General features: G+C 43.8%; 1 protein-coding gene across 1 annotated transcript in view; it reads left to right on the top strand.

Moving 5' to 3' along the window:
• cacna1ib (calcium voltage-gated channel subunit alpha1 Ib) overlaps positions 1-25,315 on the top strand; it is a gene marked incomplete at its 5' end in the record, with an annotated part of 169,963 nt that overhangs the window by 113,109 nt on the left and 31,539 nt on the right. Inside the window, 11 exons of the mRNA XM_084573466.1 lie at positions 212-710; positions 1,109-1,209; positions 5,238-5,361; positions 6,156-6,224; positions 13,616-13,794; positions 15,680-15,806; positions 16,622-16,747; positions 17,725-17,814; positions 21,324-21,516; positions 22,238-22,389; positions 24,661-24,770. Of these exons, the coding sequence (XP_084429592.1) occupies positions 212-710; positions 1,109-1,209; positions 5,238-5,361; positions 6,156-6,224; positions 13,616-13,794; positions 15,680-15,806; positions 16,622-16,747; positions 17,725-17,814; positions 21,324-21,516; positions 22,238-22,389; positions 24,661-24,770 (1,770 nt within the window). The remainder of the gene's footprint in view (positions 1-211; positions 711-1,108; positions 1,210-5,237; positions 5,362-6,155; positions 6,225-13,615; positions 13,795-15,679; positions 15,807-16,621; positions 16,748-17,724; positions 17,815-21,323; positions 21,517-22,237; positions 22,390-24,660; positions 24,771-25,315) is intronic.

The raw sequence follows: 25,315 nt of genomic DNA, 5'->3' as shown, positions 1-25,315 counted from the left end.
ACTGTCAGCTATTGATTTCAGCCTTAATGAATACTTAATACCTTCATTAAGCCTGAATTACCGCCATGGAAACATCCGGCCTTTGCTGTTGTTTCATGCTCTTATTAGTTTCTCGACTAAATTCTTAATATAAAGAACAGTGTCGAGCCTGCCTTTAATTGTTCATGAATATTCATTGCCTTTTGTATTTTTAATCTCTTCTCCTCCGCAGGTCTAGCTCAAACAGCCTGGGTCGGAGGAGCTACGGGTACGGCGGGGCGCCTCCAGTGGGAGGCAGCCTCCGTGTGCGCAGCACCCGCTCCCCGCATTCCTACACTTACTCCGCCGAGCAGGAGTCCCTCCTCTCTCACCCGCACCACTCCCATCATCCCCTGCCCCCTCATCACCCGCCTCCGCCCCCGCTGCTCCTCTCCAGGCATTTCGCCGCACGCAGGGATCGGCGGGCGCTTTCCTTGGAGCTCCCGGAGCTGTTCCAGGCCGGCGGACAGCCCCAGTACCCGCCCCCTAGCCACCCGGACCCCGGGAGGAGGAGCGGGTCGGGGGCGGCGGGGTCCCTCACGGGAGGGTCTGGGGCTGGTAGCGGCTTAGGAACGGGCCACCGGGACTGTAACGGCAAGGCGCCGGGTCACCACGCTCAGCTGATGGCTGAGGTTTTCCCACAAGTCAATGCACGCAAGGACAGAGCAGACCTTGATGAAGAAACAGACTATGTGAGTGGTGCACTTGTAGCTTTCTGTAGCTCAGTTGTCTTTGTTTCTGGACTCTGATCATGAATGGAGTTGTTATGATGGCACCCTATTCTGAAAATAAAGGTTTAGAGGAGATACTAAAAGGGATCTCTTATGTTCTGTGAGAAAATGCAAGAGTAGCTTTAGGGCTTCAGTCAGGGATACAGCTAGTCGGAGATAATATTGAAAAACTCACCAAAATAAAAATCGTTATTGTTATGGGAGTAGAGATTTGTGACTGCAGCCACTTTCCACCCTGTCAACTCCAGAGATCCCCCGAAGCCATCGTAGTCAACACACTCTATTATTCTTTAATACTTTGGATGCTGCTGCTTCTTCTTCTTCTTCTTCTCACGTCTTTTCCCTCTTCTCGCACGAAGAGCTTGTGCTTCCGTATCCAGAAGATGATGGAGGTCTACAAGCCGGACTGGTGTGAATCCAGAGAGGAGTGGTCGGTCTACCTGTTCTCCCCTCAGAACAAGTGAGTGGACACGTTTTTTTTTGTTTTTTTCTCCCCACATCTAAACAACCGAGTCTCAGGGACAGAATGAAATGGAGACGGCGTGATTAAAGATTAAAGAGTATTTTGTTTTGCTGTAAGCAAATTCATCTCTACAGTGTTCAGATTACGCGGATGACTGAACCGCTGTTGCTCTTCTTTCCATTACCGTCCAATTTACCGAACAATTTGATTGGCCCAGCAGATCTTCACCAGGGTGTAGTCAGTTCCCAATGGAGTGAATCCAGACCAACATTTCTACAAAGTAAGAAAAGGCATGTGCTTGCCAACATAAATCTGGATTTAGATACTTTTAAATCTAAAGCTAATGGCAGATATGGGGCTTTTTGCACACACTGATCAGATATGACCACCTTACTAATATTGTGTATGTCTCCCTTGTGCCTCCAAAACAGTTGTGACTTGTCAGAGAATGGACATGGGCTGAGAATGTCATGAGTGAGTGAGTGTTAGTGCTATGGGGTGGGGGTGCCTGGTCTGGTCTAGGTGGGTGCTACATGTCTGAGTAACATCCACACCAATGAATACCAGGTCCAAAAGTTTCCCAGCAGTTTCTATAGCATTTCTTGGGTCGATATACAAATCCTGATGCCCTCAGTCTTCATTGCCGCATATTCCACAGTATAGTTTAAATTTACATGGTCTGATTCTCTAAATTGGGCGGCACAGTGGTGAGGTGGTGCCTCACAGCAAGAAGGTTCTGGGTTTGAAGAATCCACCGGCCGACTCCCTGTGTACCGGGTACTCCAGCTTCCTCCCACCGTCCAAAGACATGCTTGTTAGGCTAATTGGTGATTCTAAACTGGCCGTAGGTGTGAGTCTGAATGGTTGTTTGTATCTCTGTGTCAGCCCTGCGATAGACTGGAGACCCGTCCAAGGTGTACCCCGCCTCTCGCTCAATGACAGCTGGGATAGGCTCCAGCCAGACCCTCCAGAGGACGAGCGGTTACAGAAAATGAATGAATGAATGATTCTCCCAATTCTCAACTGTGTTGGAGGTCTCACATCTCGACACTAGTTCATGGGAATTGAATCGGAAATGTGCAACAAATAACCCTAACCCTAACGTTTCAGCAAGAAAGCAAGGTGACAACAAAGCGCATTTCGATGTGTTTGTGAAACTGTTTCCGCAGGGAGCACTAAAACGCAAAGAAGCAGGAGGCTCAACAAGCAAAAGACCAATGGTCCTGAAAAACAAATGTCTGCAAAATGCGCGTCTCCTTTCCGGATGACGTGGAAGAGCTGCATCATCAAACCGTTTGCCTGCTCACACAGAGAAAACTGCTGTCTTCACGCCTGCTCTGTGTTTCTTCCCCGGCACTTCTTCTCTCCAGACAGAGCCGCTGCGTCTGTGTTATGTTTTCCGGCAGCCTTAAATTCGTTGCTTGTAGAAAACGCCTCCGAAAGAAAAATCACTCCGTCATCCGCTCGCTCACTCACCCGACTCCCTGCGTGCTGATAGCCACTTAAGGGAAGCCGGGCCCCAGGGCTGTGTTTTGGCATCCTGGCAGGTGCCATCTGTCAAGTCAGGGCCCGTGTGTGTATGTACGAGCGCGCATACTAGTTATAGGCCCTATCCCTGGCAATATCATGTCGCTTGTTCGTACATGTGTTTGGATGCATATGTGTGCGTGTGTGGGTGTGTGTGAGCATATGCCCATCTTTGCCTTGTTTATGCCTCAGTCTGCTACGTACGCCTGCTACATACTTGGTGTTCACTCTAACAAGTGTACTAAAGCAAGGGCAGCAGACAAACAAACCGAAAGGAGAAACAAGCCAACATCAGAAGTTGTGTCTCATGTGGGATAAGTGCCCACGCTGCTGCCGCCGCCGCCACCGCCTCCGGTCACGATCGATATCAGGGGACAGGGTTTGCCAGATTTGAATCGATAGATAAAGGGTGCGGAGTTGCCAGGTCTGGAAGGAAAAGCAGTCGGATTAGCGAATTGATTTCCTCACCCGGAGAGCAGGTGCAGCAGTAGGTATATTCGGCTGCCTTTGTAGATGAGATGAGACGTGCGGGAGGGAGGGAGGCAGCCGCTCGCTGCCTTCGCTGGCTCTGGAGCTGACAATCTGACAACGCTGCAGATGCCAATGGGTGTTAAAGTCTATTCAGAGAGTGCACACACCAGCCCATCGCCAGCTTTTTTATTTTTCGTTGTTGTTGTGAAACCGCACTCTGTGACAAATGTCTATTTGTGACCTTTTGGCTGCGAAGGTCTGTGCAGTGTGAACACTGAAACTTTTCAGACTGCTTAATTTGAGCAAAGGTTTTGGCAAGAAAGTCAAGAAAATATATGTTAAAAAAATCAAGTCCAAAGTAAATAAATAAATAAGCAGAGAGCAAACCAGCCATGTGAAACTCGGAAAGTGGTTAATATATTTTCTGTTCTCCTCCACAGATCATGTCCTTTGGTTGAAAGAATTTCAAATTTTTATTCCAAGCGCCCTAATTATAAGTTAATTACATCACATAGACAGAAGCTGCTCCGGCTTACAAGATGCTTGATAATTGGGCAGAATTTAGTTTTTTTCTCTCTGCGTGGTTCAAGCTGTTTGCAGCCTCCGGGGGACACCAACAAGAGAGAACTTGTGCTTAGCATAATGGAATATGCATTCCATATGTGCTTTCTGTTAAACGTGTAAGTACATGAATTACAGCAAAATATCAAATCTCAACAAAAAACCTGAAAGACCACGTTTGTTTTTAAAAAAGATGATTTTTCACTAGTGATGGGAAGACTCATTGCAAAGACTCGACTCTTTTGGCTCGGCTGCCTTGGAAGAGACTCTTATGGCTCCTAAACGGCTCCGAAATGGCTCTTCATTTAGTTTCACTGGAGCCTTCTTTTTAATCCCAATTTACCGGTTGTGAGTGGTTTGTGTGTTCATAAGCAATTCTTCATTCAATTTTTTCTCACCCCCCCCACCCCCAACCAGCCAACCTCCCCTTCCTGTTTTAAGACACTAGGCGCGTTCGACTTGATGCAGATCTGAGCAGATCCGACTTGACGTGATGCATGCTGGGTAGAACAAGTTCATTTTAACCAATCATATTCGAGATCTATGAGCATGACAACCCAGCATGCATCACGTCAAGTCAGACTCAGACAGATCTGCATCAAGTCGAACGCGCCTAATAGTATGAGCCTAGTCTGTCACCGCATGTGAGTGGCCGCATGGGATGCCCATCAAAATATGGTTCCACCCCTGCCTGCATGGATTCTTAGGTGTGTTACGTACTCCACGACAAGCGAGAAATTTGTTCTTGTTCTCGAGGTGAGCAAGAACAAGAAAAAAGTTTGTTCTGGCCAGGTCAATTATACTACACCAGAAAATAAAGTGCTGAACTCTGGGGAAGTCCTCATAGGGCCCTCCCTCTGCAACATATGTCACATGCGCTAAGCATTGTGGGAGATGCGGGAGACGGGCGACGGGAGGCACATCTTATTATTTTCGGAAGTCGGCCAGTCATTTTGACGAGCGTTGGATCACGCCGTTCATTCAGCATGCACCCACACACAGTATACTGATCTCTACCCAGGAGAGATTAGCGGTCACACTGCGAATATTAGCATCTGGGAGCTCACAACGCATTTCCGCTTTTCCACATTAACCACGCCCACTTCAAATTTGTAACCAATCACAGAATAGTTGCAGAAAAAAGTTCTGCCCGGTTGATGTGTTGAGAACAAGCTGCGAGAACTCCCAAACGAGAGCTGCAAGAACAAATTTCTTGCTTCTCGTGGAGTATGTAACAACCTTCAGGAGTGGCTTCAGCTCTCCCTGACGGTATCGGCTCTTCTCATTCGCAACAAAGAATCAGCTCTAAGAGCCGGCACGTCACATCACTGCTTTTCACGTTGGATGACGAACACATCTTCAGGTGCCATTAACAAAATAATACATGCCCTTAAAGACAATTCTTGAACAGATTTTCCTCACGTCTGCTTCTCCCTCTCGCCCCCTTTTTGTTTCTCTCCCGTCAGGTTCAGAATGCTCTGCCAGTCCATTATCGCTCACAAGCTCTTCGACTACGTGGTCCTGGTCTTCATCTTCCTCAACTGCATCACCGTGGCTCTGGAGAGGCCGAAGATCCTGCAAGGCAGCCTGGTGAGAACAAGCATTCCCCAATGTTACCAATCATTCGGTAGACTTAGACAGACTTTATTGATCCACAAGGGAATTTGTAGCTGGTCACGGTAGCTCAGTTGTACATAAAAAAACCCAACAGCTAGTAAATACAAAAATAGGTGTAAGATAGTTAAAAAATAAATAAATAAATAAAATAAAATGCAGACACTGAGCACTTAGAGCATGGACTGCTGAATGTTGAAAACCACTAGTAAAAATAAAAATAAGTGTAAGATAGTTAATGATAAGTGAATAAATGAATAAAATAAAAATAGAAAAACATATAAATAAAATTAAATAAAATAGTATACAGACACTGAGCACTTGTACTGGCCATGGTTACTAGTTACTTCACTTCTTTCCTGCATTTTACAAAACTTTGCTTCAAGCTTTCTCTGCGTTATGGCATTAAGCCAGATCCCTGCTGTCAAGCTACACCCAAATATACTGAACGGTAAGCACTTTTCAAAGCAAGTGATCGAGTTAAATTAATTAGTCCAAATTAAAGCGTAGCAAGTCTGTCTTTTGAGGAATTTAACTTAGCAAGTAATTGTAATTTAATAGAAAACCACTGAAAAAACTGCAGGCAGGCAACTTTTTTGTGCAACTGATTAAATTTGACTTTTACATCTGTTGCATTTCTTAGAAGCTTCTGACTGAAGCCAAGTGCAGTAGGACTTTCTCTCTTCCAGCCCCTTGTCTCCTTCTTCTTTTACCACCATCCAGCTGAATTGGTCATTAACCTCTTGTGTCCTCTCCCCTGTTTGTTGCAGGAAAGACTGTTCCTCACCATTTCCAATTACATCTTTACCGCCATCTTTGTTGCGGAGATGACCGTCAAGGTAAAACCCTGCTGCCCTTTCCCTTTCACATCCATCTCTCCTCTCCTCTTTTTCCCCGTCAATCCTGTCTTGACCTCGTATCTCATCTTCATTCTCCCCTTTAAAACTTTTGTCAGTCGCTTGCGCATAAAGAATCTGTTTCCTCTTTACTTTATCTCCCGTTTCTTCTCTTTATTTTTCATCTGCATCTTCCCTCTGTTCTGTCCTTGGAGCAGAACTCTATCCTTTTCTTGACAAGTCTGCAACTTGTCTGCAGCTTAATCAGTTGCACGTGTCCCATTAGCGATGGGCAGCCCGATAATGGAGTTAATTAGAAGGCTATCACTCTTCGGCTGGCCTTTAGCTACTCTGGGACTTCCCGTCGATGAACGCGCGCGCACACAAACACACACATCCTCTTTTCTAATCCACTAATCTGCCATCCACAAGACATGCATCATCCATTATTAAGGCCCCCCGTGTCTTCGGGCCTTTTTCCGCTTTGGTGGAAATCCTATAGTGATTTATTTATGACCAGAGATAATGAAGGCACGCGCAGCACAATGATATGTAGATCACCTTGGTTGCTGTGGTGGTGCAGAGTTCACATGCTGTATATACGCAGCTGGCCCCAGGTTGAACTTGACTCGGTGCATTACTAATTTCCTTTACATCTCTATCTTACCTCTTTACCATCGTTTTTTACTCGCTTTCCTTCGATCAGTCTTTCAGTCGCTCACATTTTCATTTGCTTTAGCTTTTGATCCGTTTCATATTCTTTATCTGTTTCTTATTATTGTCTTTGCTTTTTATGTCCCTCTATTTGTAATTTAATCGCTGTTATCTTGTCACGCGCCGCTTCGTTTGGCCCAGGCTCAGACGTGGTCCCAGCACTCTGCTGCTGCTCATTTTCTTATCTCAGATATATCAATTGCTGTAATCCAACTCCCGCCCACCGTCAAATCACAAGGTCTGACTGTTCACTGAATTGTCACTAATCGGGAGACTGATCTTTTGTGGATTCGCACGCCATCGCTTGTATTAAACTTAATGGCGCTCATATCTATCTTAATGTATTTGTGGCAGCATGCGTGGTTTCTAATCTCAGGTCCAATCCCTCAGGGTGGCGCCAGAGATAAGAAAGGGGGCGCTCGGGTCGTCACAATTTCCTTTGAACATGTTAAATGAAATCATAGGGACACGCCTATCACTCATCACACTTATATATAGTGACGTAATGTAGGTGCACTCACTTTCCAGGTCATTAGGTAGACTAATGGAAAATAATGTATTCTAATATAACAGTCCTTCACTAACTCTTAACTTCACGAAGGTTATGCACCCAGCATTTATAGCGTGTGATGGTATTGTGTTGTGTTCTACCGACACGTTTCTATCATTTTCACAAACTTATTGTAGTCAGAGGGCTGTGCTAAATAACCAAGACATATACACCGATCAGGCATAACATTATGACCACTGACAGGAGAAGTGAATCACATTGACCATCACTGACCATCAATTCAGTGTTCTGCTGGGAGCAGCCATCCCCAGCAGGATGCAGCCTGACACTGGCACACACACAAAAACGCTTTAGGAACAACTAAAAAAAACAACAACATGAAGAACAGCACAAGGTGTTGACCTGGCCTCCAAATTCACTAGATCCCAAACTGATCAAGTATCTGTGGGATGATCCACAGAGGACCCTCCCCTCAACCCATAGGACCCAAAGCCTCCCCCACGAACAACATCCTGTTGCCAGACACCACAGGACACCCTCAGAAGGCCCATGTCCATTCTCTGATGAGTCACAACTGTTTTGGAGGCACAAGGGAGACCTACACAATACTAGGATAATGTTATGCCTGATCGGTGAACACACATTGCCTAAACATAAACTTTATCTCTTTCTTTGAAACGAAAATAAGCTGTAGATAGAAATGTATGAAAACTGAATCTTCAAAAATCTACCCACTTTGCACTGACTGTAACAAGGCCGGACAAAAAAAAAAAAAAAAAATTCCAGACAGAAATACATTTTTGCGTTGCAGATTAGTCTACAGAAATACCTCCTAATATACGGGGTTGTTTAGTAGCACTTGTACCAGCTTTGTATGATCGTCATCCCTCATCAGCTCCCGGATTGTCAAGTGTAATTGGGCCTATTATGGTCATCATCCATCATCGGTCTGAATACAGGGATACATGCTGGATTTAGGCCACCGTTTGGTTAATCTGTTTTTGGCTAATCGGTACAGTAGGAGGTATCAAGTTTTGGAGACATCTAGACTTAGTAATTAATTATTAAGTGATTATTAATTTAAATGCTTGCCGCAGATGGGTAGTTAGGAAATAGTGTATCCTGCTGAAAGGTATTCATTTATGTTTCCCTGCCTGGATTTTCCTCAGTCCATCTGTCAAACTGTGAGGGATGTCTGGTATTAGTCTGCTTCTACTGGAAAGCTCTTAATGCAGTCTTAATGGGAAAAAGTAAATAAATAAAATCTATCAAACTAACACTGGCTGTGAAGATTCTGCTGTGCACTTTAGTAAATGGCCTTCACGGTCGCTGCACTTGGAATAGAGACATGGCGAGACTGCAAGTCAGGATGTGGCTGAGAAAGGTAGCTTAGTAATGCTTCTTAGAGCTCAAGGCAAGGTATCAGACTTGATTGGACCAAATGTCTGTTAGCTTCTGTCAGTAAGATCCTGAGTAAGTGTTTTGAAGAAGTTCTGAAGGAAAAAAGAGAGGAGAGAGAGTACCAGCAGCATAACTGGCCTTTAACTTGATCAATGTACGTAACACAACACTAAAGTCTGCCTATTTAATCCGTGATTATGTTGACGCTTTAATGCAGCCCTGCATGCATTCACTCCAGCCTCCTACCTATGCTGAATTTGTGTCTCTATAAAGCTCGTTACACATGCCACGAGAAATTTGTTCTTGCTCCTAGGGCTGCAAGAACAAGAAAACAAGTTTGTTCTGGCCAGGTCATTTCTACTTCACGAGAAACTCAAGTGCAAGTCATCACGGTGCCCTCCCACTGCAGCATACGTCACAGGCGCTAAGCGTTGTGGGACATGCGGGAGATAGACGACGAGAGGCAATTTTCCAATTATTTTCGGATGTCGGCCGGTTGTTTTTACGACCGTGTCCGTCGGATCATGCCGTTCATTCAGCATGCACCCACACGCGGTATGCCGATCTCTATCCAGGAGAGATTAGCGGTCACACTGTAAATATTAGCATCTGGGAGCTCACAGAGTGGCCGCTAGCATTTCTGCATTAACTACGCCCACTTCCAATTTCTTATCAATCACAGATTAGTTGCCGGACACCACACGAGAAAAACGTTCTGTCCGGTTGATGTGTCGAGAACAAGCTGCGAGAACTCCCAACTGAAGAGTGAGAACGAGCTTCTCGCAGAGTATGTAACAGCGTCAAAGGCTCTGTTAACTCCTTTGCTCCTAGCATAATTACTACAACCCCGAGAGTCGCCAAACACGATGAAATATTACTTGGTAAATGTCTTTTAGGGTCAGATATAGGACGACGTTCCAGTGTTTTTAAAAGATTTAATATATCAGTATTACGACAGTCAAAGTTAACACTCATTCCTTTTTAGCGGCGTTAGCGTCTTTGGAGTTGCGATTAACACATGCACGTCGAAGTTTAGCTCCGTTTGAGAAATCAGGAAATCAGAAACAAACATCTCAGAGCAGAAACTTGCAAGCTTGGCCACACCAAACCGAGCCACCACCCAAGCACTCGAGTCCCAAACGCCACCTACCTACTACGACAGCCACTGCAGAGAGCCTTCCTCCTCCTCCTCCTCCTCCTCCTCCTCCATCTCCTCCTCCTCCTCCTCCTCGCCACCACACAACCTGCAATGCAGACGCAGCAAATCCACTGGGCCTGCGGTACCTTTGTAGCAGTTCCGGAGAATATTCTGGACGGTGCTCGTCTTTGATCCGGACTTTTAAAATAATTACAAAATACGTTTGCATAAAGAAATCACAGTGAATGTGAAAACTATAGCAGCATGCACTGCAGCAGGTCCATCGTGTCCTTTTTTAAAGTGTAGCAATGCTTATAAAATCCCATTTTCCACAAACACTGCAGCGTCAAATGCTATAATTCATCTGCTTTCTTGCTAAATCAACTTACAAATGGAGTTTGACTGTAATTTAAATCTCCATTTATTATAACATAGTATTCCTGTCAGCCAGATGACAGCTGGTAGTGTGACAGGAGAGAGGCCCGCTCTGACAATAGCGCCGACATTGACGCGGTATAGATTTCCCATGCATCATGTTTTCTCGTAGTGATGTTTGATCTGCTTAATGGAGGCCTCATGGCATTCCAATAGTCCTCCGGGGGGGCTGCAGGAGAGGCGGCTGCTATTAATAACATGGCTGACCTATTATAACCGGTTTGTCAAAAGATGACAAAAGATCCACCGTATGGAGTGTGACAGGGACTCGACGCTGTGCAGATCTCACCAGCGAGGACCGCTGCGATATTTTCTCACGGATTTTTGTGAGCTATCAAACAAAACAAAGTGGAAATACAGTCTCCTCCGATACAGCACGGTAGGAAGTACAGCAAAAATGAAATTGATATTTCTTTTGTGTTGCCATTTAACACCCAGCTTCTCTGTTCATTACTTCTACAGAGTTAGGACGCTGTGGCAACAGTTGACATGGAAGTGCCCACTACCATGGTGCTGCTGCTGCTGCTGCTGCTGCTGCGTCACTAACTTTGCGTTACTGTGGTGACGGCGCTGGTGACTGTTAAGGGGCAGGACGTACTGTCAATACTGGACATAACACAACAGCAGAGTTTTATAAAAAAAACAACTTTTCCTGCTGGCAGGGACAAAGCCCTTAGTCATTAGTCTGTTGCAAATATGTTGTTTCGCAGTAATTTACACCGATCAGTCATAACATTATGACCAGAGACAGGAGAAGTGAACAACAATTGACTATCTAGTGACAATTCAGTGTTCTGCTGGGAAACTTTTGCACCTGGCATTCATTCATGTGGATGTTACTTAGACATGTAGCACCCACTTAGACCAGACCAGGCACCCCCACCCCATAGCAATGACACCGCTTGATGGCAGCAGCCATCCCCAGCAGGATGCAGCCTGACACAGGTACACACAAACTAAAACGTTTGACGTTGACCTGGCCTCCAAATTCACTAGATCCCAAACTGATCATGTGTCTGTGGTGTGATCCACAGAGGCCCCTCCCCTCAACCCATAGGACCCAAAGGCCCCCCACTAACAACATTCTGTTGCCAGACACCGCAGGACACCCTCAGAAGGCCCATGTCCATTCTCTGATGAGTCCCAACTGTTTTGGAGGCACAAGGGAGACCTACACAATATTAGGAAGGTGGTCATAATGTTATGCCTGATCCGTGTACTAACCAGAGGTGTCGTCACAGTGTTGGCACAGTTTCAGAAGGCTCATAGCTATAAGTCAATGACAGACTTCACTCACTCCATGAAATGATAAGACACCTGAACATAACAAGCAGCACAGAAATGTTTTGTGGTTACTTTAAGGTATTTTGAAGAAGTTGATGTTAATGTTGTATTGCATACTTAGCATCTACTGTGTGGTGAATCATTTGGTCATGTGGCTGATCATTCATTCATTTATTATCCTTTAGACAAGCATGGGAAGCCTAACCCAGCTATTGATTGAGCAAGAGGCGTAGTGCACTCTGGTCAGGTTGCCTGTTACAAGTCTAACACTTGAAACAAACAACCATTCACACTCACATGCACACCTATGGCCAACATAGTATCACTGGAGAAAACCTGCAGAAAACCCACAGACAGAACAGGCAAACCCAGAAAAAAACATGCAAAACATGAACGCCCCATCCAGCCGGCAGATTTGAACCTGGAACCCTCCCTTACAAGGTTACCAGAAAGCCTAAACATCCATGTTGTAGACGTGGATTAAAATGAAGAAGAGGTTTCTATGCTTGTTTCTCATACTTTATCACATTTCAGATCATATTAACTTCAGTTAAAGCTAGCCACAACCAAGCATGGATCAATTTGTCAATAGCATATGTCACCTGAAGGGCTGCATTCCTAAAAACATCCACCCGCATTAACGCTAGCACCAAGTTTTGTTGAATGGCTCCATCTCAAACGTTCCGCAAAACAAGACAGATGAGCCGACTGAGCGGCGAGTTCTGTTCTGACACGACGGCCCCTCCAGCTCGCCCGCATCTTGAAAGCACCCAGCAGGTGTCAAATGATGCCGTGGCCACAAGCATCAGTCAAGCGAGTTTATCCTCCAACCCTTTTTGATCTCAAAAAACTTTCAGTTTATTTTTCCTCTTTGAGCCTCCTCCACCTTTTGATTTCTTTTCTCGCCATTTCCTCAAAATTGTTTATCTACCACATCTCTCCCCGTACCCTTCTTTGCTCATAGAAATTTCTCCTTGTTCCTTTCTGGTTCGCTCCCCGCCGGAGCTCGCCTAGTGAGTGGCACCTCCCATCCTGCTGTAACTAGAAGATGACGGACCGTTAAAGCAGAAAGATGAAAAATATGTGCCGCTTTCAGAGTTTGCAGCTCCAGTCTCAACAGGCTCCGTCTTAATATTTTGGCCTCCGTCTCTTGCGAGTTCAGAGTTTGGAAGGGTCTGATTTAAGAGGATTTTTTTGGAAAGACAGCTGAAGTGCACCCTGAGCAGTCCAAAATACTGTGTCTAAACTAAAATGTTTTAATCGGGTACATTTCCTAATCTGCAAAATTTACTCTTAACATAAGGGCTGATGAACTGTACAAACAAATCCATAGAAGTTTGATTTCACTCCGGAGTCTTTCCAAAGATAATATCTTGGTATTTTAAACATTGGATGCGTTAGAACACAGTCCTATCCTGGAGACTCTGAATTGTAGTAGACTTAATTTTGTTCTAATCACTTCTCATCCTAACCTTCCTTCCATCCCTTTCATCCTCTCTCCTCTCCTCTCTGCTAGAAAGCAGCTGATATAAAAAGGAAATATCCATTTGGGAGGCTAAATATGAATCTGAATATCAAAGTATATTTGTGTGTGTGTGCCATTAGCCATTGTTGCATTACATATCTGGGAAGTCTTTTAGAGTTGTGACGTTCGTTAACGAATCGAATCTATTGACCGGCTCTTTAAAATGAACGTTGGGAGTCGCAGTTGTGAGCCGTTCTGCCTAAAATCTACCTAGAATCAATAATTCATTAACTCAGATATCCCGCCGATAGAATGTATATTGGTGGGATGTCCAAGTTTGATTGATTCTCGTTGATACTCGTCGAAAGGAACGGATCCACAAGATATGACTCTCTTCAAAGAGCCGTAAATCCCATTTCTAATGTCTTTCCCCTTCATCTCCTCAGGTGGTGTCCATGGGTCTGTACCTGGGCGAGACAGCCTATCTGAGAAGCAGCTGGAACATCCTGGATGGCTTCCTGGTCTTTGTGTCTCTGATTGACATTGTGGTGTCCATGGCAGGGGGGGCCAAGATCCTGGGGGTTCTCCGCGTACTCAGGCTGCTCAGAACACTGCGTCCTCTCAGGTGAGACGATGGGCAATCCGATTTCATTTATTTTCAGATGTTACATATAAATAAGGATAATTTCCTAAATGAACAGCTGAGCATTCTGGGTTATATTCACCGCAGAGTTAGATCAGAAGATCAATGAACACTCTCATATCTCTGTTAAATATAAGGCTACAACAGGCAGACAGTCAGCTTAGCACGACACCTAACCTGACTCTATCCAAAGTTAATAAAAAACCATCAAAACAGCACCTCGGCTCTCTGAGCAGTTGCCAAGCAACATGCTGAGTCTACAGCTACTGGTCCCAGCCAAGCAAGAAATAGTCTAGGACGTAACCCACAGTCGAACAGGGAATTGTTACTTTTACATTTCACAACAACGAGATATAACACATTAATTAGGGAGCTTTAGATGGGCCGATTTTGCTGCATTGGATTAGAGTTGTGTTTCCACTGCTAAGCTGAATGGCTGGTTGATCTAGCTTTGTGCAAGTGCAACTGATATTCTTATTACAGTCTACCCAAGAAAGCAAATACAGATATTATTTTCAGAAATGTCAAAATGTAATTTCCCTTAAGAGCCTCAGTCTTCTGCTTAGTGTATTAAAGAGCAGCGGATGTGGTATAGGGATTCAAAAAGCTCCTAATTACTCTGTAGAGAGCAAATGTACATATTTCTCCCACAGTCATTTGTTTTAATTTAATTGCGTTATTCTGTATGCTTAAATGGTGTTCAGCACAAGTGCTCCCCGACGTTATTGGCTCAAAATGAACGGCAACAGTTAACGAGCTCTGAACTAAAATGTGAATTTCCAGACACATATTTACATGACATCAACTGGAGGAGGCAACATTGATAAAAGAAAAGCATGCATCAGAGAAATGTATGGCAAAAACTAAACACAAATTGTGTGAAGCAGATTCATGTGATTGTAGTTTTCATCAAATTTATCCGACAACATTGATTGGCCGTCCCCAATCCTCTGGTTTGACGTTACCTGAGTGAGCCGTTAAGAAAATAGTAGATGCACTGGGATGCATGAAGCTTGCATGCAAAGGTTCTCAGTCGTCCAGGTCACAGTGTTTCCAAAAACATTAAAGAAAGGCAACTGGACTTGTAGAGTTTCTTGAAGACGTTTCATCCGAGCAGCTTCTTCAGTTCTAAGGGACTGGTGGGAGCTGAGGTTTAAATAGGAACGTCTGTCGGTGTAGCCCATCAGTGCTTGACTAGTGTCTGTTAATGGCTAGATACTTACCTGCTGCTGAGGGGGGGACTGTTTGTCCCTGTCGTCCTGCCCTAATGAATGGTACTCTCATTTTTTTAGGTTTTATAATTATGGCATTTTAAGCACACGCAACATATGTAGTCTAGTTGATAGTGTGCCGCATCAATTAGACTGCTTTTCCTAACCTTCCTTCCATGCCTTTCATCCTCTCTCCTCTCTGCTAGAAAGCAGCTGATATAAAAAGGAAATATCCGTTAGAGAGGCTAAATAAGAATCTGAATATCAAAGTATAGTTGAGTGTGTGCCGCTGCTGCATTACATGTCTGGGATTCAGCATGTCTTTTAGAGTTGTGACGTTCGCCAACGAACCGAATCTTTTGATCGACTCTTTAAAACGAATGATGGGAACCGAGTTGCAGACGCGAGCTTTTCTTTTCTTTTGACTGTTTGTCCCTGTCCCCTGTTCCTAATGAATGGTCCTCTAAATTTTTAGGTTTTATAATTATTGCATTTTAAGCACACACTTAAGAAATTACACTCAACGTATGTAGTCTAGTTCGTAGTGTACCGCATCAATTAGACCGCTTTTTTATATGCTGCTTTTGAAAACGTTTAACTCTAAGTAAATGCTGTATCTCTCTCCCTGTCGTTTCATCTTGTCCTTGTCTGTCCAGGGTGATCAGCCGGGCTCCTGGGCTGAAGCTGGTGGTGGAGACCCTTATCACGTCCCTCAAGCCCATCGGAAACATCGTCCTGATCTGCTGCGCTTTTTTCATCATCTTTGGCATCCTTGGTGTTCAGGTGAAAATCTTCAACGCACCCCCAGCCTAATTCCTCCTCTTTTCTTCTTTTTTTTGTTTTTTTTTCACTTTTAAGTAACTGGACCTGGAAGTATCACAAACATGATATGACCTAACAAAGCAACCACCCAGCTCACCACGATTCCTTGGCCACAACAATGCTCTCAACAGTTGAGGATTAAACATTAATCCATGTTCTCAAATTGTATTGTACACAAAAATAAAGAAAAAGAAAAAAACTTTTAAAATTCCTGCACTGCGTTGTCAGAAATGGTTTATCTAAACAAAATATACCAACTCTTAATGTGTCAGTGTTCCCATTGTATCCGGGCTATATCATTAGTGTCTCATATAGATGCAGGAAAGATCATAATCATTGCAAATGTACAGCTGGTTGTGTTTTTTTGTTCATCACAGCCGGTCCTATTTACTAGCTGCCACTCAGTCCCTCCCCGTTCTTCCTAACTACATTTCATGTTGTTATTGGCTCTGAATCCAACTGTTACGCAATATTTCACTCACTCCCGTCTCATCTTTGATGCGACTGAGAATTAAAAAGATCTTTTCTCGGGAGAAACCACGCTGTTGAGATCAAGTGCTCTTTGAGTGCTCAGTTAAGCTTCATCGACACACCAGTCGCAGGCGCTAATTATGAAATTACTTCAAAAGCGGCGTGAAAGAAGTGGCTGCGCGCACAATGGCTTGTCTTCGATTCATCAAAATTCATCTTTGTGTGCCTCTGTATCTCATTCTTCTCTGTGTGTGTGTATGTGTGTGTGTGTGTGTGTGTGTGTGTGTGTGTGTTTTCTTTCCAAGCTCTTCAAAGGCAAATTCTACTACTGTGTGGGTTTCGATGTGAAGAACATCACGAACAAATCTGACTGTCTGGCTGCCAACTATCGATGGGTTCACCACAAATACAACTTTGACAACCTTGGACAGGTACAAGAGAGGTTTAAAAGAATGGCATCCTGTTGGTGTTGTTTTCCACATAGTAATCTGGATGCATGCACAAACAATGGTAATGAGTACTGGGAAACTCTGTATGACAGTCTATACTGCTGCTGTACACTGCATGTATGGGCTATTAGACAAAGGAGTGCTTTAGAGAAAAGGGTTATTTAAAAAATACTTTACTGTTAGAATAGAGTGTCTATTTGGTTACCACAACATTCCAATAAAAACTAATGCATTTGTATGTATGTCTTTTAATATAGCTGCTTGTCAATCACTATTTCCACAGATCAGGCATAACAATATGACCACCTTCCTAATATTTTGTAGGTCTCCGTTGTGCCTCCAAAACAACTGTGACTTATCAGAGTATGGACATGGGCCTTCTGAGGGTGTCCTGTGGTGTCTGGCAACAGAATCTTGTTAGTGGGGGCCTTAAAGGGGAGAGTCCTCTGTGGATCATCCCACAGATACTTGATCAGTTTGGGATCTAGTGAATATGGAGGCCAGCCCAACACCTTGTACTGTTCTTCATGTTTTTTTGAGTTGTTCCTAAAAAGTTTTTGTGTGTTCGCCTGTGTCAGGCTGCATCCTGCTGGGGATGGTTGCTGCCATCAAGGAGTGTCATTGCTATGGGGTGGGGGTGCCTGGTCTGGTCTAGGTGGGTGCTACATGCCTAAGTAGCATCCACACGAATGAATGCCAGGTCCAAAAGTTTCCCAGCAGAACACTGAATTGTCACAAGATGATCAATGTTATTTACTTCTCCTGTGAGTGGTAATAATGTTGTGGTTGATTGGTGTATTACCACATAATACCACAGTTTGTTCCGAACACAAAAGACAAAACTGTAAACCAACGATCAATGATGGTCGCTCCCAGCAATTTAGGAGGAAATAATACTGTTCAGATGTAACTTTTCATTTGGTTTATAATGTGTTTCCCTCCCTCCCTGCTCTGATCAGGCTCTGATGTCCCTGTTTGTGCTGGCGTCGAAAGATGGCTGGGTCAACATCATGTACCACGGATTGGACGCAGTAGGAATTGACCAGCAGGTAATAACAAATACATGCCGCAGACATACACGGACTCTAGCACTAACCTGCGGTGTAGCATCTCGTCCGGTGTTTTTGACCGATCGTTCGGTTCATTTGGGAAGATGTGAACGCGTTAATTGCACTCAGGTGTGGACCAGGAGTTCCTTTGGTCTGGAATCCAACCTAACTTCCCCTGTCCACAACATTTTATTGGCAGAAAGTTGTTCTGGGGTCGTTCCTTTGCTCTGGCAAAGATCTGCCGCACCAACCGAATCGTTTGGGCAGGCTTTGTGCAGTTAAAGACAAAAGAGTAACAGCGTTGTAGTCGAACACATCATCTGAGCGCCATGGAGTTGAATTTGTTACCAACAAAATGGTTCTGATTGGTTGTATGGCTATCCCACTGCATGCATAACCCTAATCCTAACCAGGGCTAGTTCAAACAAACACTGGAGCACTTTTTTGTTGTGGGAATGTAACGCAACCTCAATCAGACCCAGCTCTTGTTCTGCCCTGTGGTTTGAAGGCATCACGTCTTTATTTTTGTGTAATTTGTGAAGCAGTATATTCTTCCTTGAAGTACATCTCGCCAAACATTTTATTTATTATTTATATCTATTTATCCAACCACTTATCTGGGTCCACCTCGCTATGGCGGCAGACTGAGCAGCTTGGAACTGCATGCCTGCATAAAACTTCCAGCTCATCCTCTGGCTCCTTTTAGGGAAACCCACGCTCTCTTGCACCAGATGGGATATGAAACCCCTCCTTCTGTTCCTCCGAACGTCTGTCAATTTGGACGTCCCCAGAACTCCCACGCGGTGACACATCTTGGAGGCACCCTGATCAGATCTCCGAGTCACTTCAGACGTCTCCCACAGCGGCAAAGGAGCCGCCGCCTCTCAGTTCATCCTTAAAACGGGGATTAGCTTATAAAACACATAACATGTTGGATTCCCGGTAAAAGGTCTTAGCTTGAATGTTGTCACTTTATTTTCTATGCTTACTGCCAGCAGTTTAATATAAGACAAAATACTTAATTTAGACTTGGATTGACTTTATTGATTCATACGGGATGAATGCTTGCTCACAGTCGCTCAGTTGCACATAAAAAAAACACTCTTGAAAACCACTGGTAAAAAGAAAAATAGGTGTAAGATAGTTAAAAAAAAAACACAATTAAATTAAATTAAAAATTTTAAAATAAATAAAAATTAAATAAATGATTGTTATAATTATTACAATAATAATAATAATAATAATAATGCATACAACATAATAATACAAGATTTACATATGTACAAATCCACAAGAAATAGCAATGTAAGTAAATATACACTATATACATGCAATACCACACTTCAAAAAACTTTGTCAGTTGCTTGTACTTTCTATGCCGTCCTTTACTTAAGTTCTTAAAGTTAGGATTGTAACGTGAGGGTTGGATTGTGGTTTGACTCTTAAATCGAAATCTTTGCCTTTGGGGTTCGGTGCAGAAGAAATATGGGTACATACCTGTAGATAAAACTTCTCTGTGCAGTTCCAACACCACTGCAGATACTGTAGCCTTCCTGGCTGATGGTTAAACGCTTCAGTCATACTGCCAAGCATTAACTTACCCATAATGCGGCGGGGGGAAAAATGAATTGGTTGTAAGATCTATACATGACGTGAAAGCCCACTAATATGATGTGGATTAGTCTTTTGTAGCGGCGACAAAGTGAACGCGGTACCTTTAGATCAGTTTAGTTGAAGATCTATTAGAGGCTCTGCTAAAGAGTGGGCATTATTCTGGATGATTCAGTTCCACCGCCTCAGGGAGCAGCCTCACTGCAGTCCAACACGCTGAATGACTAATCCCATCTACACTCCACCCTGCGCTTTCAACACTCCTCCAAATTGACAATCTGACTCTCATCTCCGGTTTTATTGCACCTGAACTTGATGTATTATTATTATTTTTTTGTGTGTTATAAGTCACCTCCCCACACACACACCCACAATAGCTCCCTCCACACCCAATCATCCTGAACATTGTCTCCCTGCTCTGACTGTTCTTCTTGTTTCCTGTCATCTTTCCTGATTGGTGGCAGCTCCGGGAGTTTTGGGCTCTGGTGTGGAGTGGTTGAGGTAATTGGAGACCTGTCTGTGGTGACAGGGTTAGTGGCAAATGTCTAATGTTTCTCAGGATGGACAATGTGGACGAGAAGGCATCATTCGCTCCTTATTACATTCATTACAGTGACAGATTAATCCAGGGACAGCACGTTATCAGGCATAACATTATGACCACCTTCCTAATATTGTGTAGGTCTCCCTTGTGCCTCCAGAACACCTGTGACTCATCAGAGAATGGACATGGGCCTTCTGAGGGTGTCCTGTGGTGTCTGGCAACAGAATGTTGTTAGTAGGGGCCTTGGGTAGGGTGCTATGGGTTGAGGGGAGGGGCCACTGTGGATCATCCCACAGATACTTGATCAGTTTGGGATCTAGTGAATTTGGAGGCCAGGTCAACACCTTGTGCTCTTCTTCATGTTTTGTTTTGAGTTGTTCCTAAAGCATTTTTGGCGATGGCTACTGCCATCAAGGAGTGTCGTTGCTGAGGGTGTCCTGTGGTGTCTGGCAACAGAATGTTGTTAGTGGGGGGGCCTTTGGGTCCTATGGGTTGAGGGAAGGAGGCCTCTGTGGATCAGTTTGGGATCTAGTGAATTTGGAGGCCAGGTCAAATTTCTTCTCGCACCTAGGGCAGCCTTCGTTTGGGGGTTCTCGCAGCTTGTTCTCGACACGTCAGCCAGGCAGAACTTTTTTCTCATGTGGTGCCCGGCAACTATTCTGTGATAAAAACTAAAACAGATAACAGATCATCTGACAAGCTGCTGTCCTGGCCTGTCAGTATATGTGCAAGCGCACGATCTTGGTGTCTGATAGTGTCTTCATAGAGTTCCTCCGTTGGCTCCCACCAAGGCAGATCCTTGAACATATTCATGCACTGCTGCGTTTGAGCGTTCGCATTTGGAAAAACCTCAGCCGGCCTCAGCCCCCGTGTCTTGCAGATTAATTCACTTTACATCGAGCTCCTTGACCTTGAAATGTGTGTTTTCACTGTGAAATAGTTCGGGGTTTTCTAACTAGCTTCTTAAACTTTTGTCAAGACTGGACTTTCACGGCTAAAATTTAAATAATGACTTTATATTCTCCATTGACAGCTTTTTCATTAAGATGGAGATGTAGCTCGGAGGTGGCTGGAAATCTTCCATGTATCTAGCTACCTTAACGTTCTACACGTTTTACATCCTCACATCCAATTATTTACCTTTGCACATCAGCCTCATTTATTAATTCATTTGTTTTACCACGATGTTACCCCGTTATCTTGCATCTTTTTAACCGATGTTTCACTCAACGACTGTCTCATTCTGCCATTCCTCACTTTCATTTCCCCCTTCCCCTAACAAGCCCCCCCCATCCTAACGTCTCGTCTAATCTCTTTTTCCCTCCCCCCTCCCCGCTTCCTCCTCCCCGCCCAGCCGACGACCAACAACAACCCGTGGATGCTGCTCTACTTCATCTCCTTCCTCTTGATCGTCAGCTTCTTCGTCCTCAACATGTTCGTGGGCGTGGTGGTGGAGAACTTCCACAAGTGCCGGCAGCACCAGGAGGTGGAGGAGGCCAGGCGGCGGGAGGAGAAACGCCAGCGTCGCATGGAGAAGAAGAGGAGAAGTAAGGGCCCGGGGGAGGAGAAATAAGAAAGTGGGAGTCGAGGGAGTTAAGGATAGATGGGAGGGAGGAGGATGGGGCACTTAATCCTCCCGGGAAGGAGCCTGAGTGGACAGAAGGATAGATGATAGAGGGATCACTGGAGTCCTATTAGAAAAGAGGGACAATAAATCAAGAGAGGAAATGTTTCAATGAGGAAGACGCCATTCATAAAGATTTTAATAATCTAATGTACTAAAGTCTTCCCTTAAAAAGTGTTTCGGCGAGTGACTTATTATATAACATAATATTAAGTTAATAAACTGGAGCTTGACCTTTCTTTGACAGGCTGTACTTCTTTGGGTACGATCCAAATGGCACATACCCACGACTTCAAATATGATATATTATTTTATTACACGTAATAATAAGGCTTTGGATGAGTCATTATTTCAACTTATTTAAAACTACTTAACCTCTCTCACACACTTATCCAACTCTCTCTTCATATCAGCTCACAGTCCTATCTCCCTCCTCCTTCTTCATTTCACCCGTCACACTTCACCCTTTTTGGCTTAAATAAATCATTCCGTTTGCACCTTGCATCACGTTTCCTATACTCCTGCTCTTCTTTCTTCATCAAGCACATGCCTCTCCTTTGCATCCATCATTCTTCCTGCTCCCTCACTGATCCTAAACTTTCCTTGTATTTCTTCTTCCTTACCTCCCTTTTTTCTCTGCCCAGAGGCCCAGAAGCTGCCGTACTATTCATCCTACGGCCGCACCCGCCTGGCAATCCACACTCTGTGCACCAGCCACTACCTGGACCTGGTCATCACCTTCATTATCTGCATCAATGTCATCACCATGTCCCTGGAGCACTACAGCCAGCCCCAGGTGATCGCACTTATTGATGAGGATGGAGGGATTGAGGCAGACGTAGCGGTTGTGGTGGTGGTGGTGGTGGCCACTGCTAGAGGCACAGTGTCAGGCTGCTGCTCTGAATCAGAAACAAACACCTTACCATTTACCCAAGGGCTGAAATGTAGAAGGATTCTCAGAGGGGAGGGAAAGGAATCAATTGCTTATATTTATTAATTCTTTCATTCATTAGACCGTTGTTTAAAGTGTTTGCTCAGCTACTTAGTAAATTAGACTCATGTGCTGAATGCATTTCTTGTTCCCCCTCATGCAGGGATGCATCACCAGGGCATGCAAACCAAGCAACTGTTAGGGGCCCTGTGAGGGAAAATGAGAAAGCCTCCCACACATTGCTACCTTTTGGCATATTTGGCAATGGCAACAATAAAACTTATTACATACTCCGTGAGAAGCGAGAAATTTGAAAAAAATTCTGCCCGGCTGATGTGTCAAGAACAAGCTGTGAGAACTCCCAAACGACGGCTACCCTAGGTGAAAGAACTAATTTCTCGCTTGTCGTGGAGTATGTAACAACCTTTAACAGCCTCAAACCCTACAAAAGTGCTCCACAATACTCCTACAAATCCCCCTAAGGCTCCCATGTGAGAACAAAGTTGAAAACAAGCTGCGAGAACTCCCAAATGGGGGCCATGAGAACAAAATTACGTCATCTTGTTCTCGCGGCTCTAGGAGCAAGAACAAACTTCTCGTGGACTATGCGACAACCTTTAACAGTCTCAAACCCTATGAATGTGCATCAACAATACTCCACAAATCCCCCTCAGGCTCCCACATGAGAACAAAGTTGAAGAACAAGCTGCGAGAACTTCCGAATAGGTTCCGCAAGAACAAAATGACGTCATCTTGTTCTGGCTGCTCTAGGAGCAAGAACAAACTTCTCATGGAGTATGTAACACCCTTTAACACCCTCAGACCCTATGAAAGTGCATCGACATTACTCCTCAAATCCTCCACAGGGGCCCCTTCTATCCTATCCTATGACAGATTTCATTAGCTCCTGCTGAGGGATGGCACATGTACACCCCCCCAAAAACCAAGGATCACCAGATGAAATAGAATAATCTATGACAGGGGCTCTCAACCTTTTTTTCTTTGAAGCTCGTATGTAAGAAGAAACTGACGAAACTGATCGAGGGCTCTGTCGCAGAAGTTGAGAATCCATCCTAGTAGTTTACTAAAATTTTGTAAAAAAATCCCCAAATTATGTGTATACTGCATATATACTTTGGATTATCCACCAAGTATGTCATTATAATTGTATTTAACATGTGCATATGTAATATGACAACCTCAGAGCAGAGGACGCCTCACGCCCCCAAACCACACAGCTCATTAATTTCAGTTAAATTTACATTCTCAGTCTGTTTACACCAGATTTACCAATGCTTTCATTGACGTTTAAAGTGATTGTCCGACATGTGTGGGCACACAGTCAAACCCCTGCAGGTAACAGAAACCTAGTAAAATTAAAATATGAAGAAGTATAGCAATGATAATGGACATCATGGTATGGTATCAGGACTTTTATCAAATTCTAGAAAGTAAATGTTGAACGTTACACCTCTCAGTGTTACTTGACTGGGGTTTTTGAAAGTCTTCAGATGGATATAGGTTCTAACAACAAACCTGTGCAAGATCAGAAAACTATTTGAATACCAAGAAGCTTCTACACCTTGACAACAAAATTTGTAGGACAGCGTGGTGTCGTTTATCACATATTTAAAGTTCTTTTTTACATGACTTAGAAAATAGCAAAATGTCAAAGACATGCAAACAAACTTTCATATCCATCTTTAATTAAGTTCCAAGCTTTTGATTCATGTAGTTCTTTTTTTATCTAACTCATTAATGCCAGTTTGGTTAGAAAAGAAATGTTCTCTGAGTCTCAAGAGTCTGACATAATGTAGTTATCAGTCCCAATTAAACTCTTCTATTCATTCATTGATAAGCTACTTTTATCATATTGACGCAACAGTCTTAGAGCTTGTTTTTTTTTTTTTAATTCCACTCCCTTTCTAATCTAATACATAGGTTAATTTATAAAATGAAAAATACAAAATCCGTTTGCAATGTCTTACTGTGGACGAAGACTTGATTTTTTTTATTTTTTTTTGCTGCTCATTTATAGCAGTTGAGATAAGGACCACAGGATTTACAAGTGTCCATTAGTGCCTTCTGTCTTGTCTTTCTTACCCGTGTCCCTCTTTAACCTCCCATTACACTCAGTCTCTGGAGACCACGCTGAAGTACTGCAACTACTTCTTCACCTCCACCTTTGTGATCGAGGCCTCTCTGAAGCTGGTAGCCTTCGGCTTTCGACGCTTCTTCAAGGACAGGTACACCCCCAGCAATATAGTTTTGGTGTTTAGCTGCATCTTTGATAGTATTTACTCTCTGCACCAATACCAAGTTGCAGATTTAATGTGCTATATTACATACTGCAGTTTTCCTCACTGAAAATTCAAATTCAGGAAATACGCAAACACTGTTTTTCATTTACACACTGAATATATTTTACATCACTGCGTGACAAATCACGTCTGCTTTAAATACAGACTGTTACAGATTCAACATGCAGGTTCACAGACTCAAGGGCAAAACTTAAACCCGTCCCGGCTCCTGAGGGTGGTTAAAGACGTCCAGCCGCTCGAGCAGAACTGCTGTTCCTTCAGCCTTGTCTCCAAGAAATTATGTTTCTAATGACTTGTAAGGGTGGTTCTATAGGGAAAGAAAAAAAATTTAATTGCTGGCTGGATTATGCTTATAAGGTCCATTTTCCTTCAGGATATTTGCATCATTGACATCATAGAGAAGTTGTCAGGGTGGATGGTGGGCATATAAAGCACAAGACTCTGATAAAACGGAGCAGGGTGAAGGAAAA

Source organism: Chelon labrosus (assembly GCF_963514085.1).
Source record: "Chelon labrosus genome assembly, chromosome: 2".
Taxonomy (NCBI): Eukaryota; Metazoa; Chordata; class Actinopteri; order Mugiliformes; family Mugilidae; genus Chelon; species Chelon labrosus.
The sequence above is the reverse complement of the archived record's forward strand: the minus strand, read 5'-3'. Positions and strand labels throughout refer to the sequence as shown.